General features: G+C 37.7%; 1 protein-coding gene across 3 annotated transcripts in view; it reads left to right on the top strand.

Moving 5' to 3' along the window:
• LOC136884782 (uncharacterized) overlaps positions 1-21440 on the top strand; it is a 302644-nt gene that overhangs the window by 136228 nt on the left and 144976 nt on the right. For all 3 annotated transcript variants that reach the window (XM_067157084.2, XM_067157077.2, XM_067157091.2), the window contains exons 5-6: positions 11486-11605; positions 18628-18863. In XM_067157084.2, coding sequence (XP_067013185.2) covers positions 11486-11605; positions 18628-18863 — 356 coding nt within the window. The remainder of the gene's footprint in view (positions 1-11485; positions 11606-18627; positions 18864-21440) is intronic.

The raw sequence follows: 21440 nt of genomic DNA on the forward strand, positions 1-21440 counted from the left end.
TCAAAAAATTCCATAAATCAGGTGATGGACATAAAAGATATGTTTATTGAATGATAAGGTACTATATACATTAAGGTATTATTGTAACATGAAATAGAACCTTTTTAACTAATGTACATAATATAAAAAACATTAGTACACATAATTTTGTGGTTTGTCATTGTCTATCACCAAAGTTTCAGTGCCAACATTTGGCTTTACTGATCATCGATCACATGACTCTCACCGTCATCTAAGAAACTGCCATCAATTAATTCAGGTTCCTCAACCTGCTCTGTGGTTTCGTACTGAGTCAGAGATAAATAATATCCATGATGCACCGCAGGTATGTAGGGAAGCTGGTCCATGACGTCAGACAGTTTCTTATGCTGTATAGGAATGGGCCTACGATTTTTTGGTGTTAAGGTCGCAATCCACAATGTCTGTGTAAGACAGCCATGCTTCTTGACATTAATTTCACAGAAGTCTCCGTGAACAGTGTACTCTTCACCCTTAAAAATAAAAAATAATGTCCATCTTACAGCGTATTTATGAAACATATCGTATTGCTAATTTAATATTAATTCGATATTCTGTGCCGGCTCTCCTAAATAATAATATTAACTATTATTATTATTATTATTATTATTTAATTAAAGTAATTATATTTCTAATGTTTTTAATTCTGGTTAATAGCTATGTTTAAGTGCATACCTGATTACACCGGCATTTACGTTTAGCCCTTTTACTCAACTCTGGTGTTTACTGCCACCATCGATGCCTTCCATTCTTAGCAGGTGAGATGGGCTCCTCTCTAACAAGGGGAGCTAAGTCTTCATCCTTGCGGAAGGAAAAAGAATAAAAAACGAATAGCATGAACCTATGAAACTGCACTGAACAATACAGCAATTCAACAGCTGTATAATGGCAAGCCACAATAACCCCTATAGCAGTCACTTAGTGATGCCTATCTTAGTCTAACAGTCGTTTATGGTTACTTGGCTTCTTATAAATATCTTAGTAGTAGTCCCATAGTTCATACTTCCATTAAATATTAGCGTTATCTTACAGTACTACATGTACTGCATTGTCATGATAAGCCACATTGTCATATGCTATAATATGGCATGACACATAATAACATGTTGTTGATGCTTACCTCTGATGTTGATGAGATATCACATGGATTTGGCTGATAATCCACATCTACAACACTGTCATTGCACGAGGATTCACTCTCAAGACAATTGGCTTCCGTCTCGGTTCCAAAATGCATTTTTCATCGAAACAACAGCTCACACTGTTTCCTCTGCAAGACGCCATCTTGCTGCGGCTTACCATACTAAAGCACAAACATGACGTGCTGTGTCTTGGTGCAATACATAACAACAGAGCGTGTGCTGCCATCTCTTGGTTTCTTCAAATAGCACTCTCCCAGTGGCTTGCCATCCTCTAGCAGATACGAAATGCGTACAAATCTAAATATTGCTCAATGTGTGGCTTACCATTATCTAGCCCCGAGCGCCTCAAATATGAATGAAGAAACATTCTACGGAGTATTAACATACCGCAGTGTTGAGCTGAAATGAAATGTCATATGGTTTTTAGTGCCGGGATATCCCAGAACGGGTTCGGCTCGCCAGGTGCAGGTCTTTCTATTTGACTCCCGTAGGCGACCTGCGCGTCGTGATAAGGATGAAATGATGATGAAGACAACACATACACCCAGTCCCCGTGCCATTGGAATTAACCAATTACAGTTAAAATCCCCGACCCGGCCGGGAATCGAACCTGGGACCCTCTGAACCGAAGACCAGTACGCTGACCGTTCAGCCAACGAGTCGGACAGTGTTGAGCTTATGGATGTACAAACAGAACCGATCAGCAGAAGGAGAAATCATTTCATTGGGGAGTTTTATACTGTACATAAGAATCCTCCTAGGGTAATGTTTTGAGTTTTAAGTTTATTGTATCTTATTTCGCATATTCTGGGAGCAAAATGGCAATTAATTTCTGTAGGTTTCCTTTCTCGAGACCCGCACATCTAAGATCATCGATTAGGAGTATCAGGCGGGAGAATTGGGAGCCTTCTAAAACAGCTGTTCTCTGCTCGGATCACTTAGAGGAAGACTGTTTTGATAGAAATGGACAAACTGTACGCCTTAGAAGTGATGTACAGCCAACTGTTTTCAATTTTACTGAACATTAACTGCAAGTAAAGATTTACTTATATATTTATTTATTTGTCATAATTAAACTGACGGTTTTGATGAAATAATTGACGTGACCTTACAACAATCTTAGAAAATGAAGTCTGGAGGAATTCTAGACCTTATTTACATCAGTAATAATTACGGATTTCAGACACTGGAGTGGTGGGAGAAGGGAAAGTGTGGTGGGTGGTTTAGGCTATCCCATTATACTATTCGTGGCATTTGGGACTCTTTTAACTGGAGTTACATATTTCTGATGATGACTATCAATATTGCTTTGCTAACTGAATTTAATTAAAGAGGTCTGTAATAGTAAATTAAGCTGCAGGTAATGTGATATATTGACAAATTTTGGATATTTGCTGGTTTTATAAATGTGTACATTTGCTTCAATGATATTTTAATTTGATAAACTGCACGTTATTTCATGGAAACAGGAAACAGAAATTCATTATCAAGCACCGATTACGATATCTCGAATCTAGGCCTGTATAGTGAGCTACGTTTATAGGTACATCATTTTAAGAATGCATAATTTCGTGGCATACATGTATACAATTTACAGTAATGTTTCCAGAAACTGATTTTCACTCGTATTGTGTTACCGATCGCTAATTGCATGTATTCAGCACCTAAGTTAATATTTGTCGGCCGTTATTATACACTCATGTTTATTGCTATCCCGGAGATTTACTGACCTCGGAATGATGTGTCAGTGATCCTAATGTCCTTATGATTTGAGTGAACATGTCTCTATATTTTTAATTATTCCAGTGCGCCATTAATTGCGATTTAAAATTGACTATATTATCATTGCTTCCCCATAAGGAGAGCTCTAGGATGGGTACGCCAACATGGCAAACCGCGCGCTCAAATTGGCGTACTTTCTCCTGCAGCGGAGAGCTGCCATCAGCGATCCATGTATAGAGATCAGTGGTCATACCCCATTGTAGCTTGATAAGATTTTATTTTCAAGTTCACTAAACTTACCTTGGAAAAATCTGGAGCTGTTCGGAATAAATTTCACTTGTAGAAATTTCTGGCAACTATATAATACGCTACCAGATTCTCTATTTTGACACAAGTTGTAACGTAAGAAATTATCCACTAGTTTATTACATTTGTCCATCCCACTTCTGATGCCAGTTGTAATTTGTTGATGGGGTAAATAAATAAGACAGAACTTGGAGCGCCCTTGTTCTAAGATTTATTAACCCAGCACTAAAGCTACACATTTACACACACATGATTGCTGAGCTCAAAACTTACACAAGTATACGCGCATGCACTTACACACACTCTCTCACCCCCCCCCCCCACACACACACAATACCCCCCTTCGATCACTACACTCACTCAGCCGTTAGTGCTGTTGCGGTCTGCAGTTCACACGTCAGTCTCTCAGGTCGGGATAATATCCACTGTCCACTCAGTCCATCAAACTCCACTCACAGCCCCATGTCGGCACCCAGTGTTGTCCTCCACACTGCACAGGACAAGCTACGTCCTCTTACAGCAGCTTGCCCAAGACACTCATTCTCACAACAGACACACAGAAACGAGTCCTTGGCTCCAACAGACTGCCACCTCAGCCCAGGCTATCACTAACACACTGATTGCACTCTTCACTAACTCACCAACTCTGCACATTGGACTCACTACCCCATCTGAACTACACCAACTAACCCCATAGGTCGTGCCTGACTTAAATGCCTAGGCCCACACCATCTGAATGCTTCAAGAAGGGACACGCCTCCCAGAACCTTCCCAAAGGTGAATACTCTCTGTGCACCGTCCAGATTCTTCCATAATGCCGAAGACCTCCAGTGAGCGAGCAGGACGAACCAGATAGCAGCGGCGGGGGTGCTGACCAATCCGCAGGCAGTTGTCCTCCGCCTGGTGACGGGAGTAGGGAGAGGGTGGGCCTTCCTTGGTGATGGCCGTGCAGTTGGAGCTTGCTAAGTTGCGCTACTTCCCATGGTTGTACGTTGGCATGGTGGACGCAGCGGCTCAACATGGCACAGTATTAAGGATAGATATATTCTTTCACAGACTTTTTTTGTAGAGCTTAATATGCTGAACAATTCTTAACCTCATCCAGATGCGCCGATCCTCGCGTGCTGACGTCACTCGGGTTGCGCCTGGACCCCTCGCACGTGCCACATGTCCCTGCGCCAACCATCTTCGCCACAGGCGCTGCACCGTGGACACATCCCTATGGGTATCGGCTGCGATTTGACGAAGCGACCAACCTGCCCTTCTCAGCCCGATCACCATACCCCTCGTAAAGTCGTCTGTCTGCTGGAAATGCCTCCGTTGACGGCGGCCTGGCATTCTTAGCTATACACATATCCTGTGGCACACGACAACACGTTCTACAATGACTGTCGGCTGAGAAATCACGGTACGAAGTGGGCCATTCGCCAACGCTGTGTCCCATTTATCGTTCGCTACGTGCGCAGCACAGCGGCGCATTTCACATCATGAGCATACCTCAGTGACGTCAGTCTACCCTGCAATTGGCATAAAGTTCTGACCACTCCTTCTTGGTGTTGCATTTGCTCTGTCAGTCAGTGTACAATAAGTCTAATAAAGTCAAATAAATATTATAATTTATTTATTCCACCTATTCAATACATAAATAGAGATTTTAATTAAGAAATTAAATCTTGAATAAAATTATAGGGACATGTTTCGCCCTTTAATTAAGGGCATCTTCAGCCTTAATCTCAATCCGAAAGGTAATTAATCAGGTACCTGATTGTATTAAAATTACGTATGAAAGTGAGGATGATGTTGGAAATGTGCTTCAAATGGTGAGCAAATGGTTAACAATAGTTATGATATTCTTAAAATGAAGTCTTAATAAAGTCTAAAAAACAAATAGTCTTAAATTTATACACTTTCTTGAAATGTCCTTGTTTAAAAATTGGTAACAAATTGTATACAGGTAATTTTATAAGAACGTAAATTGTTACATTAAACCTTGTAAAGTGGTGCCCTATGGAGGTTGAGGGCGTTAGAATAATTATAAAAGAAAAAAAATGTAGTTGATAATTCCAAATGGAGTATTAAAACATATTAAAGCTAGTAAAGAGACGTTACCGTTGCTCACTTCAAGTGAAGTTTATAATAAAATTGTTACGTTGGAAGAAGTAAAGCGGGGCCTTGTGATGGTTGAGGGCGTTAGATAAAATTATTGGGTTTTGAACAGTTCAAGCGTCAGGATAATGATGAAGAATGTAGTTAATAACTCCGAGTGGAGTTTAAACACAATTTAAAATAGTAAAGAGATGTTTCTGCTGCTTAGAACAAGTGGGGTTTATAATAATTTAAAAATGGTTAGACTGTTGTAACTCTCGTGCAAAGAGATAAAACTGTAGTCTTCTAAAAGCATGAGTGAAGAAGAGTGCTTGATGGTAAGCAGTGTAATTACACACAACGTTTTCTCTCCAACTCATCTTTACGTTAACCAATTTCAACATTAATAAAGAGACTTCAAACCTAATTTCCCTTTCGACTATATACAAGAGACCAATCGCTCCTTCCAGCTAATATTTAACACAGCTGCTTACCATCAAGCACTCTTCTTCACTCGTGCTTTTAGAAGACTACAGTTTTATCTCTTCGCACGAGAGTTACAACAGTCTAACCATTTTTAAATTATTTTAAACCCTACTTGTTCTAAGCAGTAGAAACGTCTCTTTACTATTTTAAATTGTGTTGAAACTCCATTCGGAGTTATTAACTACATTCTTCATCATTATCCTGACGCTTGAACTGTTCAAACCCAATAATTTTATCTAACACCCTTAACCATCACAAGGCCCCGCTTTACTTGTTCCAACGTAACAATTTTATTATAAACTTCACTTGAAGTGAGCAACGGTAACGTCTCTTTACTAGCTTTAATATGTTTTAATACTCCATTTGGAATTATCAACTACATTTTTTTCTTTTATCATTATTCTAACACCCTCAACCTCCATAGGGCGCCACTTTACAAGGTTTAACGTAACAATTTACGTTCTTATAAAATTACCTGTATACAATTTGTTACCAATTTTTAAACAAGGACATTTCAAGAAAGTGTATAAATTTACGACTATTTGTTTTTTAGACTTTATTAAGGCTTCATTTTAAGAATATCATAACTATTGTTAACCATTTGCTCACCATTTGAAGCACATTTCCAACATCATTCTCACTTTCATATGTAATTTTAATACAATCAGGTACCTGATTAATTACCTTTCAGATTGAGATTAAGGCTGAGATGCCCTTAATTAAAGGGCGAAACATGTCCCTATAATTTTATTCAAGATTTAATTTCTTAATTAAAATCTCTATTTATGTATTGAATAGATGGAATAAATAAATTTTAATATTTATTTGACTTCATTGTACATTTCAATACGGACCAAAACATGAGAATTATAACATGTAAAATAAGTCTAATAAACAAACATTACCGGGCGAGTTGGCCGTGCGCGTAGAGGCGCGCGGCTGTGAGCTTGCATCCGGCAGATAGTAGGTTCGAATCCCACTATCGGCAGCCCTGAAGATGGTTTTCCGTGGTTTCCCATTTTCACACCAGGCAAATGCTGGGGCTGTACCTTAATTAAGGCCACGGCCGCTTCCTTCCAACTCCTAGGCCTTTCCTATCCCATCGTCGCCATAAGACCTATCTGTGTCGGTGCGACGTAAAGCCCCTAGCAAAAAAATAAAAAAATAAACAAACATTATAGAATTTTCTACCGCTTTCGACCATATAGATTTTGAGGTTAAACTTATACACAATACGTATTTGGGGTTATACAAATTTATAATACATATTTACAGGGGAACCATGTATTAGTCATAATTTACATTTAATAAAAGATAATTTAACATTTAATAAAGTAGGCCCTATAATTAAAATATATTATACATAATAATTGAAGGTTTTACACCAGTTACAATGTCGTACGTATGACATAAAGAATCACTAAGGATTTAAAAAGGTTCTTTTTTGGGGGGAACTCTTTATGGATTCCATAGCTTTTAGGATAGCATACAGTTCACATGTTGATATGGAGCATGTAACTGGTAGTGCATACTTCATTGTGTGATCAGGGAGGACAACAGCACAGCCACTACTATATTCGGTTTTAGAGCCATCAGTGTATATAGGAATGTGTCTGGACAGACTTTCACACTTTTCAGATAGCATTTTTATAAATACGGTACTGTCAGTTGTTTATTGAATTCGCTTCAGTCTAATATTATTGGTGGTGATTCAGCTTTCCATGGAGGGAATGTGATGACTTTATTAGTTCTTGAAGCAATCGGGGGAACTGTAGAATTAATTTCCTGTAAGTATTGCGTAAACCTGATGTGGAAGGGTATATGTCTCTTTTGTTGCGGGGAATAGCATTAGGGATGTTAGCGTGGGAAAACATAAGCCTGTGCTGTGGAATGTGGAGTGGCCACTATCTTTACTGCACAGTTGATAGTTGTTTTCTGTGAGTCCGAAGCAGGGCTTCATTAGCTTCCAGTAATAAACTTGAGATCGGGCTAGTTTTGAATGCTCCCAAGGCAATCCTGAGAGATGTGTTTTGAATCTGGTCAAGCATTTTCACTGAGGATGCTGTAGATAGAACCATAATCCAGTTTGGTGCAAATTATAGATTTGTAAGTTCACTTTAAGATTTGCTGCCAATGATTTGATTACATTAATTCAGTGATGGCAATCTTATTTTCTACTGTTTTTAGATGAGAGTTCCATGTTAAATTTTCTGTCAAACTGCATTTTATTTACTATCTCAATTTTATTTCCCTTGAGGTAGTAAAGAGGAACTTCATGACCTGCTTACAAGGGTGAAGAACACTAGTCTTCAGTATGGTCTAGAGATAAATATCAAAAAGACCAAACTAATGGTAGTTGATCAGCAAGGTCAAATCCAACTTACGGGATGCCTAAAGGACCTGGATATAGTTAAGGAATTTGTATACTTGGGGTCTGTCATCAATGACATGGGAAGCTGTGATAAAGAGGTAAAAAGACGTATTGTCTTAGGTCGTGCTGCAATGGTTAATCTTACTAAGATCTGGCAGAACCGGGCAATATCAAAAGCCACGAAGATGTGCTTGGTAGAATCACTAGTATTCTCCGTCTTTTTGTATGGCTGTGAGACTTGGACCGTGAATGCTAAAGACAAAAAACGCATTGATGCCTTTGAGATGTGGTGTTGGCGGAGAATGCTATGTGTACTCTGGACAGAAAGAACTAATGTTTCCATTCTGGACGAACTTTGCATCAAGAAATGCCTATCTTCCCGTGTAAGTGAGCGTTACCTCCAGTTCCTTGGCCACATTCTAAGATGAGACGGAGAGAACTTGGAAAAGGTAATATTACAAGGCAAAATTGAAGGTAATAGACCACGAGGAAGAACAGCAAGCAGATGGATAGATCAGGCAAAGAAGATCACTGGGCTACCACTTCAGATCATATTAACGAAATGTGAAAACCGCTCAGGATGGAGACATCTTGTCAAGGTTGCAACACGGAAATGATGGAGTTATGAGGTCACGACGCTCAGTAATGAGCACAACGACTAATGATGATGATGATGAGGTACAATTCCAGGCAGTTGTTTGGAAAATAAGATGCATTTAGTTTTGGTTGAAGAAAAGGTAAAGCCTGTGTGTTTTCCCTATTTGGCAATATCTTCAAGAGAATTTCGTATAATTTTTTGGTTGGTTGACAGGTTGCGACCTCTGCAAAAAATAGTCATGTCATCAGCAAAGAGGCAGGTCTTTACTGGAGGGTTAATGCACGATGAGATGCCATGTATAGCTACTAAGAATAGTGATTCACTGAGAACTGAGCCTTGTGGGACACCATGTTCTAAACCGATTTCTTGGGATAGGACACCATTAGCTCGAACTTGAATGCATTGGTCTTGCAGGAAGTTACAGATAAAGCTGATCATATTTCCCTTAATATTGTCGCAGTAGAGTTTTCCACGCCATATCATACACTTTATGAATATCTAGGCAGACTGCAAGGAGATGTTGAGTCCAACTCATCGGCTGAATGATCAGTGTACTGGCCTTCGGTTCAGAGGGTCCTGGGTTCGATTCCCGGCCGGGTCGGGGATTTTAATTGCTTCTGATTAATTCTTCTGACTTGAGGACTGGGTGTATGTGTCCATCCTAACACTCTCCTCATCATATTCAGACAAGATACCACACTACCTACCACTACACTAACACGCAGTAGTGATTACATCCCTCCATATATATATATAGATAGATAGATAGATAGATAGATAGATAGATAGATAGATAGATAGATAGATAGGGTTGGCATCACGAAGGGCATCTGGCCGTAAAACAGGGCCAAATCTTCATATGTGTGACTCAGTTCACACATGTGACTCCACAGGTGTGGGGAAAAGCGGTAGCAAAAGAAGAAGAAGAAGAAGACTGCAAGTTGATGTCCGTAATGAAAGGCATCTGGGATTTCTGACTCTAATACTACTAAGGTGTCAGCTGTTGAGTGAAACTGTTGGAAGTCACACTGTTCTGCAGTGAAGAAATTCTGTTGTTCTAGAAGCCATTTCAGTATTTTATTTATTATTTTTTTCCATTAGTTTGCACATAGTGCAGTTTAGAGCTATTGGTCGATAATTATCTGGTAACATATGGTCACTGCCAGGCTTAGGTATTGGAATGACTATAGCTTTTCTCCAAGCTACAGGAAAGACTTTTTGTGACCAAATGAAATTAAATATTTCAGTGAGGAATGCTAGGCCTTTAGGAGGAAATTCTTTCAAGAAGTCATATATAATATCATCAGGACTTGGGCTTGTACTTCAACAGCTACTGAGTTCAAGTAGCACTTCAGTTATACTGATATTATCATTGTAACATTGGTCAGCACTTAGATGGATGTGTGATTGTAAATCAGGACAATCTTCATGAGAGGATACAAATTCTTGTTCATAGTTGGAATCACTTGAAATTTTTGCAGAGTTTTCTGTTTAAAGTATTTGCAATATCGTGATGTGTAGTTGTAACTGATCCACGCATTTTATTGAGGGCTATGATACGTAAGGGTTTTTTAAGCCCTCTTATTTTTCATAGGTGTTCTCAAATTGTGTTTTGTGGGGTCTGATGAAAGTTATAGTGGGTTATGTGTTAAATATATATATGCTGTTGCAGACTTACTTGTATAAGTTTTTATGCTTAACAATTCTTACCTTCATAGTATAGATATATCTTTAACAGTTTCCCAGCTTAAGCTAAAAAGGTGCACGGACATTCATTTTCCCTTTGACCTGCTTCACTGAAATCATTACTGCTTGGCTTCCTTTGGTTGTAGATGAATGTTTCTTTAAATAATCATAATTTGAGAAATGCTTTATAGAATGGCAAAAACCACATCAAAATCCATTCAGTGATTCCCGGGATTAACTGTCACAGACGGACAGAATCGAGGACTTTATTTTATACTATGTAGAGATAAAATCTCAGATTGTTTGAGATCTTTCATTTTAATTTATTATCAGTATTATAAACTCTTGATGATGTGATTAATCTGATGTTTCACTACTTACATATTTTACATTTTTGGATTCAGTTCCCTTTTTACCACAAATGTATAGACTGGTGTGAGTAACAGGTAGGGTACGTTCAGCTTTTGGAACGTAGGTGAAGATAGAAGTGGGTTGGAATTCTACTCTCAGCCACTCTTAAATGAAGTTTTTTTTTTTTTTTTTAAATATTGTTTTCTACTTCAGCAGCTCACAAGTGGTAGGATGATGCCTAACATGTAGACTATTACCATTTTTTTTCCCCACAGCTTTTTGCTCTAATTAATTACAAATACACCTGTACAGACAAATCATCCATACAGATCATCAGCCATACTTTACATTGATTTACTATTTTTTTAAAATACTGTTTTTCACAATACACTGGAAAATCTTTGATAATAGAGTCACTATCAATGGTTCACACACTCCCTGATATTCGTTACTTTAGAAATCATTAATTAATTTGGGTGAAGCCTGTTTGAATTTCTCCAGTTTCATAGCAGTTTATATGCTCAGTAGATTCTCTCTCATATTTTCCCCTTCATTCTCTTTTGTAGTGTACACTGGAACCATGCTCTAATTGACATCTTACCAGTGACATGTGCCCTCTCCTCCATTCAAGACTTTCTTGTCTCTTGTGGTTTTTGTATTTACTGCATTATGATGTAATATAAAATTATTAACACATGTATTTTCTTTCTTTTCTTATAGATTATGTTGGATTCATTAAGAAAGTAATGAAGTTGCTGCAACATCGCTATCCAAGCATAACCAAAGTTGAGGTAACTCTTGCTCAGCTGGATCAAGGGCAAGCTCCTCCGACAAGACCTCGTAAGTTAAATGAATTATTATTCTACTACATGATGTGGACAAAATAATAATAATAATAATAATAATAATAATAATAATAATAATAATAATAATAATAATAATAATAATAATAATAATAATACAGTGAAGAAGACTGAAGATAACCTGAATACACTAAGTGAAAGGCACCTACCATGACTATATTTTTTAATCTATTTCTAACCTGTTTAACAGTCTTTCTGTAATTACTATTGTCACCATCCTGACGTGACTATATCAGAGAAGAAAGAAAAAAAATTTAAGCTCTTAGAAAGTCGTTAGGCTTTTTCAGTCATGAAATTACCAGCATTTTGCCCCAGTGTAGCAGTGGGCTCATCAGTTGGAATGCTCACAATTGAAAAACCCTAAAGACTTAAGAGCTTAATTGTTTTTTTAACATTTACAATCGATGAAATTAAATTATGGTTTCCTTCTAGGAACCTTATTTTTTGATATAGGCTAAGGCAGTCATTTATACAAGTGGTGGCACATGCTTCCCCTAGTGCGCCGTCACTGCATTGTCCTACATAGGAGGCTTGCAGTGGTGTCTCAGCGGTGCACTAGCACCGGCTTCTTGGAGAGGTGTAATATTCCAACTGTTGAGCCTACTGCTACACTGGGGGAAAACAAATTTTATTTTAATATTTGCAATCAATGAAATTAAATTATGGTTTCCTTCTAGGAATTTAACAAGTGAGAGTGTTCATCTTTGGATTACTATCCATGGGATTACATATGAGATAGTTTCTCAGGCATGCAGTAAATTATAGGAGCTACTTCAATCAGGTCAAACCACTAAAATAATTCTTTTTTAACACTGCTATATGTGATGGGCTGTGCACACAACATTGATGAGTTATAAAGAAGTTTAGAGTATTATTCAAAGATGCTCTTATATCTGTGTGGCAAGTTAGCATAGGGACTTCATCTGACTCGTTGGCTGAACGTTCAGCGTACTGGCCTGCGGTTCAGAGGGTCCCGGGTGCGATTCCCGGCCGGGTCGAGGATTTTAACCTTAATTGGTTAATTCCAATGGCACGGGGGCTGGGTGTATGTGTTGTCTTCATCATCATTTCATCCTCATCACGACGCGCAGGTCGCCTACGGGAGTCAAATAGAAAGACCTGCACCTGGCGAGCCGAACCCGTCCTGGGATATCCCGACACTGAAAGCCATACGACATTTCATAGGGACTTCATACTGCTTTTTGTCTCCTTACTACTAACATAGGTGTTAGTGGTTGGAATATCTATAGCTGGCATCTTCATGTAGATCTAAAGACAGGAGCTTTTAGTGTGGTCTTGAAGCATCTGTACCATTGATTGATTTATAGGAAAACTGACATGAATGTTAGTTTCTGTTGTTGTTGTTGATGATGTTGATGTTGTTGTTGTTGATAATGAAATTCGGTAGGTAGATTGCAAAGGAGAAAACAGACGACGAGTGGTTGTACTGTTAGGGATGTTGTGTGTAGCAGTAGTAGAGGATCAAGACAATCTACAAGCTTATCTCAACAGGTATCAGTTGTATGAGAGGACTTACAAATTCATAATAAGATACACAAGGTTTTCTACAAGCCCTTCTTACAGTAGGTGTGCAGTAGTTAATAAATTCTCAAGATATTTTCCAGACTTATCTCAGTAGGTAACAGATGCAGAAGAGAATCTACAAGCTTATAAACACTTTATTCCTTAACTTCCTGATCCACCTATTCGATACTTCATTGGACCCTTCATATTTAAACAGTCGTCATACAAACTAGGGCATGTTTTGGCTCATTTTGAGCCGTCTTCAGGTAGAAAAATACAGTTTTTCTGAAATGTTTGCAAAACTTTTTGCCATTAAACTGGGACATTATAGCATTCAATACACATTAAAATGTTACAAAAATTAAAAATATGTGTGAATAACTGTAGTAATTAAGTCCTAATTAGTAGATGAATATTTAAGAGTAACACCACTTGTTGATGAAATGACATAGATAACATTTTAAAAAAGTTTTATGGGTGCCAGAATATATCACATTGCAGAATGTTCATCTATGTTGACGTTAGATCTGAGAACCTTATTATCAATAAAGAAGCCCGTGAAGTTTCTGTTGCTGTTGATGAAATTCAGTACGTAGAAGGAAAGGAGAAAACAGAAGATGAGTGGTTTTACTGTTCGGGATATTGAGAAAAAAATGAGAAAGTGCTTGAACATACATTCTGTCTTTCAGCCCTGTTGTAGTACTGTAGCTATCAGGTGAAATGTTCACCTGAGTGAGTGTGTGCTGTTGTCTGCCTGAGTTTGTTCATGAGGGGAAGTGGAGTTAAAGGGTTGATTGAGTTAACTGATTTTGCACCTGCCGCAGGAAATTTGAGCCTGATGATGTTCAATAATTCGTCATATAATATGTGATTTCGTTGAGATTGTATATGGAGTTGAATCTTTGATCAATTTGTATGAGTAAATCTTCAAGGACACATTAATGCCAACAAATATAAAAGATTTTCTGCGATGAACGAACACATGAATGATAATAATCACAAATTCACCAACATCAATCAAGATATGGCAATACTTCTGACAGCAAATAAAGCGACATTTCTAAACATCCTTGAAGATTTACACATACAAATAGATCAAAGATTCAGGAACGTTGTACAATCTCAATGAAATCACAGAGAAAATGAACATATCTGATCAGTTATTGAACATACACACACTCAAATTTTCCATAGCATGTGCTTTTTTGCTTTTGCTATTTGTTTTACGTCGCACCGACACAGATAGGTCTTACGGCGACGATCATAGCATGTGCAAAACAAGTCACAAGTTCCTTATCAGTCAACTCAACCATCCTCCAACTTCACTTCCCCTCATCAGCAACCTCGAACAGACAACACCACACACTCACTCACTCAGACAGCCATTTCATGTGATAACAACAACAACAACAACAACAACGATAGGGGCTGGAAGAGAGAATGTACTGTAATTTTGAGCACACTTATTCATATTTTTGTTAATATCCCTAACAGTGCAACCACCCACCTTCCATTTTCTCCTTTTAATTCCACCTACCCAATTTCATCACAACAACAAAAACTTCACAGGCTTACTTATTAACAATAAGGTTCTCAGATCTAACATCAACATAGATGAACATTCTACAATGTGAAATCTTCTGGCACCCATTAAACTTTAAAATAATTTTTAATTTACATCATTCCATCAACATTCATCTAATAATGAGATAATATTTTAAAGACTTTTAATTACTACATTTATTCACACATATTTTGCATTTTTGTAATATTTTAATGACATTCAATATTATAACATGCCAATTTAATGGCAAAAATATTTTGTGAAAATTTCAGAACAATTGTATTTTCTGGTTGAAGATGGCTCAAAATGAGCCAAACCATGTCCAGGTTTGTATGATGACTGTTTAGATGTGAATATCGTAATGAAGTATTGAATAGGTAGATCAGGAAGTTTATATTCTGTTAGTGTCAATACTGAACCCAAGATGAAGTTTATCAGTTATAATATACAAGCTGCCATAGTCAATGTTGGATTCATAGAATAAATTCATCTTAATTTGGACCAGTGATAGATGGCGATCTACGAGATTATTACATTTGAGAACGGTAGTAGATGGCGTAGGGACTTGGCGACCCCATCACCCACCGGACAGCTGCTGCAATGAGCCTTCTGAGAATTCGTGGGCAAACCATAAACTGACTAACAAGAGGGAATGTATGTCAGGAGCTGACAACCTAGCATAAAACAAAAAAAAACAACAAAAGGACCTATGATAGGCTTAGCAAAACCAGTGCTAGTGTCATTTAACCTGCTCTTTGTGACAGAACAAGCCTCAGAATAGAGGTATTAACAAATATAAGCCTTCAAGGAGAGCTGTCAGGTGTGACATAGATCTTCTGTAAGAGGAGTAAAGTGAGAATGAGAACTATGAACATTCTATCACTGACCTGAAAGACAGAATAACTTATAGACATGATGGACAAGAGAGATACATTGATGCTGGGATTAAGCAAGTCTAATGGAAAGGGAAATGAAGTAGAAGTTTTAGAGAAGGATACAAACTCTACTGGAGGGGACAAGCTAAAAAGTTCAGGAATGGTGTGGATTCTTAATCAGAAAAGATAATAATGCTGTAGCTGAAGTTTCCTGCAAGAATGATTGAATCATAAAACTGTCTGTGCAGTCATGTAAGTGTATATCCCTCAGATGGGCTGCAGTGAACAAGACAAGGAGAAATTTCATCAAGACCGGGAAGATGTAATTAGTGAAGAAAATATTATTATTGGAGAACTGAATGCACAAGTTGGAGTAGACAGGTATGGCTGCAAGAACATTATTAGGCCACATGGCTTTGTAAGCGGAAACCCAGAAATAAACAATTATTAGAGTTATGTGGAAGATATAATCTTATCATTAAAAATGCATTCTTCAAGAAAAGGAACAGCTTCACGGTATAGCTGGGATGGCAGATACAGGACACTGATCGACTGCTCAGTCACAAACAAGAAATGAGACAGATGCATCATTGATGTCAAGGTCATCTCAAGTGAAAGTATGGACAGTGACCATAGATTGCTGGTTCTCAATTTCAAACACATATCAAGAAAACACTTATAGGCCATCCAGCATTTAGAACAAAGCATTGATTTTAAAGGGTATATCTTTCTCTCTTTCTGTCACACACAAATCATCTATAACACCATCCTTTCCTAACAGCCCACTGTTGCCATATCAGTTGTTGTTGATATTTTTGTCCTAAACTTGATAAAAATGTTGGAAAGATCAGATTATTTTGAATTCTAGAAGCAGTGTTAAACTGTGCCTTTTTTTTTTTTTTGCTAATCAATGATATACGATGTTCTGTTGAATCAGGCTTATGTACTAGTACCCCATAAAGAAGTCATTTATGACCTGATTATTCTTCAGAAATGCCCTGTTTTCAAATGGCACAAGGCGACAAGTGTTCTGGTGAGTCATTTAATCTGCATTGTGTGCAGGGTATAGTGTAAGCTGGAGATGGGTCTGTGATCTTCTAGGGGGTGATTTTCATACTATGACTTGGGCCCACTCATTCAGGTCAACATGAACATTTTTTTCCAGCATTCTTGGTGACGCTAAGTGTTGCTCTTCATTCAACATCTTCGTGATGAGTATTCTGTGGACACACCCATTTTCTGAGATGACTACAGCTGTGTTCATAGGGCTACATGCATATGTGACTGGTTTAATGAACACATCGTCACCTTGTCACAGTTCGACTGGCCTGCTAAATTTCCCAATCTTAATCCCATAGACAGTGTGTAAGATTATTTGGAAGAGTAGGTGAAGTGAAGACATCAACATATCTGCAATTTGGTGGCTCTATGGAATCTCATCAGCAAGTAGCTATAACTGGATATGGTATACAGCAGTCTTGATTTTTTTCCTCGTTCCAAAATCTCCCTATTTGGATAGAAAGATGTTTTGTTGATTTTTTTTGCCCTAAACTTGATGAAAATGTTAGAAAGATCAGATTATTTTGAATTCTAGAAGCAGTGTTAAACTGTGCCCCTTTTTTTGCTAATCAGTGATATACGATATTCTGATGAATATATTACTGATATCAACCCTGTCCTGTATTAATACCATCAACTTCCCTTCTGTTATAAATAATCTCATATAAATCCAAGCTCTCTCTCTCTCCAGCTACTTCTTTGGTATTTCAGCAAAGCTTGCTCCATTTATTTCTCAAGATAACTACACCACTTCAAGTTATAAAACCATTTATGAGCTATTGCTCACCACTTTATGCATTTGTTTGTTTGTTTCCTTTCTTTCTTTCTTTCTTTCTTTCTTTCTTTCTTTCTTTCTTTCTTTCTTATCAGACAAGTCTGTACTCCAAGCAGATGACATTGCTGTCATAACAGCAGATAAAGAATTAGAAAATGTAGTTACTCTAAACAGGGAGAGGTTTCAGGAGTCATTGACATGGTTAAAGGGAATAAATTGGTCTTAAATTGCAACAGAACTGAAGAAATTTTCTTTCATCTAAGCAGTACAACTAGGGAGGACAGCAACAAGTCAGTGAAAATGTTAGGATTTCATTTAGTTTCAAAACTGAGCTGGAATGTTCATACACAACTATGTAAGAAACTGTCCCGAGTGATATTTTTACTATGAAAACTGAACAAATGTGTTAGCAAACCTCAAATTATATCTGCTCACTATGCTTTCTTTTATTCATGTCTACTGTATGGAACAATAATGTTGGGGATTCCACGAGGGCTCAGGATGTCTTTACTTGGCAAAAGAAAGCAATGAGGGGCATACAGGGAATTTCAGACAAGCAATCATGTAGGGCCATTTTCCAAGAACTGGGAATAATGTATCTTTCCTCAATATATACTTACCAATGCATAATGGACATTCAAGAAAACCTGATTAATTACCCATTAAGGAAGGAGGTACATCAATATAATACAAGAAGAAGAAATGATATACATACTTCTCATGTTAGATTAAAGAAAACACAAAAATATCATAACTACTCAGGAATGATACTCTTTAACAAGCTCCTATTGGAATTAAGAGATCCATTCAAAAGACTCCAAAAAGTTGGCTGATGGGAAACAGCATTTACAGTATACAGGAATTTGAGGAAAAATTGGTGCACCTCCATATAAATTAGTAAAAATGTGTGTATATATATTACTTGCTGATACAGTATAAAATAGTTAGTACAGTACATACGACAAGGGATTGAACAAAGTTTAATAGTACAGTATAGTAATGTATAGTCATGATTTTTAAGAGCATATTTTTTATGGATTGTTGGACTTTTGTCAATTACAGTGTACTTTGTTTAATTTCAATAAATTAGGCCTATACAGTATTCTTTTCTATTCTATTCTGTAGAACACACTGTAAACAGAGCAGTAACCATTCATTACAGGTTTGCAGAAGCTTCTATTAAATTGTTTGTACTAATACAGTGTCGGCAGATGAAAGTACTCTGGGCAGTGTGGTGGAGCTGACTGGGGAGAAACTACTTGAACTGATAGAGTCTGCATATCCCAATCCAGTGACATTGGAGGAAATAGTCCGGGAGAATGGCTGGGAACAAGAGGCTGTTTCTCATTTGTTGGAAGAACTGCAAGAGAAGGGCTTGGTGAGGGCATTGGAACAGGGTGCTTTCACTAGAGCTGGAAAGGCTGATTCACAGTTGCAGGTAGGTTATGTTTGAACAGTAATTTATGAATATTACCAGACCTGTAAATTTTCTGGTCAGGTCATCAAGAAGCTTCTATGTAGTTAAGCATCTAATGATATAATGATTGTTGTTCTTTGGAATATTATTTTCATGTAAACTTGGTCAACAAATTGAAGGGAGTCATGTTTGATATAACTTCTCACAATATATTTTTGTGGTGCTTCCAAATTTCCATACCAATAGGATATGTTTATACAGGGTGATAGGAAACAATGTGAACTGGGTATATCAGCATTTGAAAGGGTGAAAGAAATAATAGGAAAGAAATAATTTGATGCCTCACACCATGGTCATTTTATCAGCTGTTGAAGTTAGCCAGTCAGGTCACTGACCCAACTTTAGGTTAAGTTTATTGTGGCTGAAGATTCTTACGACAGCTAAGCGAAACATGTCCCAACTTATAACACCATTTGTCCTAAATATAAGGATTGATAAGTATTGGAGAGGTGGTTTAACTTATTGATTTCAATTACAATTTTTATAATGAGAGCACCAGTCCTAGAAAAAACTTTGCCAAGGGAGGAGTTTGAATACAAACCTCCGAGATGACAGCATCGCACCAAAGCAGCAATGCAAAGGTGATCCTGGCTGAAACCAACGGTGTGTTTGTATTTGAATCTGATTTCTCAGCATGGCTCTCAAGTCGTAATTAAGTCACGTACAGATTTAGCAACAGCCCATTTGAATTCACCCATGAAGCGATCTCATCGGCTAACTTCAACAGCTGATAAAACGACAATGGTGCGTGATATTGAATTATTTATCAACATGACCTACGCTCATAAACCCGTTTCACATTGTTTCCCACCACCCTATATGTACAGTTAATTAGAGCTATTTTATGTGAGGAAGTTATTAAGTGTGTTTATTTAATTACTATTGCCCAGAAGGCCATGCCCAAAACATACGTAATAAATCTACATACAGGTATGATGTATGTTCAGCCCTCAGCCCGAAGGCTGGTTGATCCTCAACAGCTCCTCCATTAGTTGTCACAGATGGCCTAGGCATCACTGAAGAGACATATTAGGGGAATGAGGAGTGAAATAGTTTCCCGTTGCTTTGCTCACTTAGCTGTAAATTGCTATTACATAGTCTGCCAAGCCCACTGAAATGCATGCACCAACCGACCCTATGAGCAACATTTTCATACCATTCATCACATACCCATAATTGCGCTCTAAAGAAATTATGTATCAAACATTGTGAATGATTGGAGTATTCTTCTTCTTCCTCGCTTTGCCATCGATCTTCTTCATTGACATTGATGATGTCTTCGTTGTGGAGCTGCTGTTGCTGCAGATTCTCCAGAGTTAGCAGAATGCAGCTGCATTTTGCTCTTGGCAGTTACTTGTGTTTCGGCATCAGTGGAGCTGAGGTGTTGTTGTTGCCTCATCTGTTGGACTCAGCTGGGGTGCATAGCTTTTGTCCTCTTCTACCACCTTCTCAAATCATGTCATCCACTCGCACATAACCTTCTTCACGGCTGTCTGCTTTACTTTTAACGTACTTCTGATGCACTCATTTTGAATGTGATCATTCTTCAAAACTCCTGCCAGCATTCTAAGCATCGTCTTATCTGTGGCATTTAGACTATGCTTGTGATATTCATAGTGTCCAGCATTTTTAGTCATAAGTCAGAGTAGGTCTCACCAACTTCATGTTGTTTAAGCCTCGGTAATATCCTCTTTCTGCAGAACATGGTAAATTTAGTTTCCACCAGCCAGCCTATACTGATCCTGTCATATATATATATATTTGCCTTTATTTGCCTTTATTTGTAGTGGCGAAGTTAGGACTCATGGTCCTCTCTTACACTTAACCACACTTCATTAACATTGTACATCTGAGAGCAATATTCATAATCTTATCTTAAAACTACCATTACAAACTAGAAACAAAATATGAAACAAAATAACATAAACTCTATAAATATTCTTAGTCATGTCTTAAAACTATCGTTACAAATTAAAAGTTGATTGACACTAAGTACCATAAGCACAGTAAACGTACTTTCATACACACATTCACTCTACCAGATTCATTCAGCCTGGCGGCACACATCGAGGAGATGCTCACGGCAAGACAACTTGAAGGAATTTAAGGATTTTATGGCTCTAATGTTGTGGGGGAGAGAATTCCATATTCTAGCTCCATTTGCAACAAAGGAACAGCTAAATGCTGCTGACCTGCTGAGAGGGATAGCAAGTGTACTGCCAGAGCGTGTGTTATGCTGGTGGAAAGAGGATAGGAAATTGAGTTGTGAAGATAAGTAGTATGGGATATTCTCTTTTAATACTCAAAAGATTAATACTGCCACGTGGAGGTTTCTATATTGTTCAAATTTTAGAAGGGAAAGTTGTCGATAATAAGGGGTAACATGAACATCATAGCGTAAGGAAAAGATCAATCTAATACACGAGTTCATAGCACATTGTAATCGGTTTAGTTGTTCTCTCGTGGCATCAATTAATACTTATATCCACCAAATTTTTCCACCATGGAGCTAAGGTATTTAAAACTGCACATTTTTGA

Source organism: Anabrus simplex, chromosome 1, assembly GCF_040414725.1.
Source record: "Anabrus simplex isolate iqAnaSimp1 chromosome 1, ASM4041472v1, whole genome shotgun sequence".
Classification (NCBI taxonomy): Eukaryota; Metazoa; Arthropoda; class Insecta; order Orthoptera; family Tettigoniidae; genus Anabrus; species Anabrus simplex.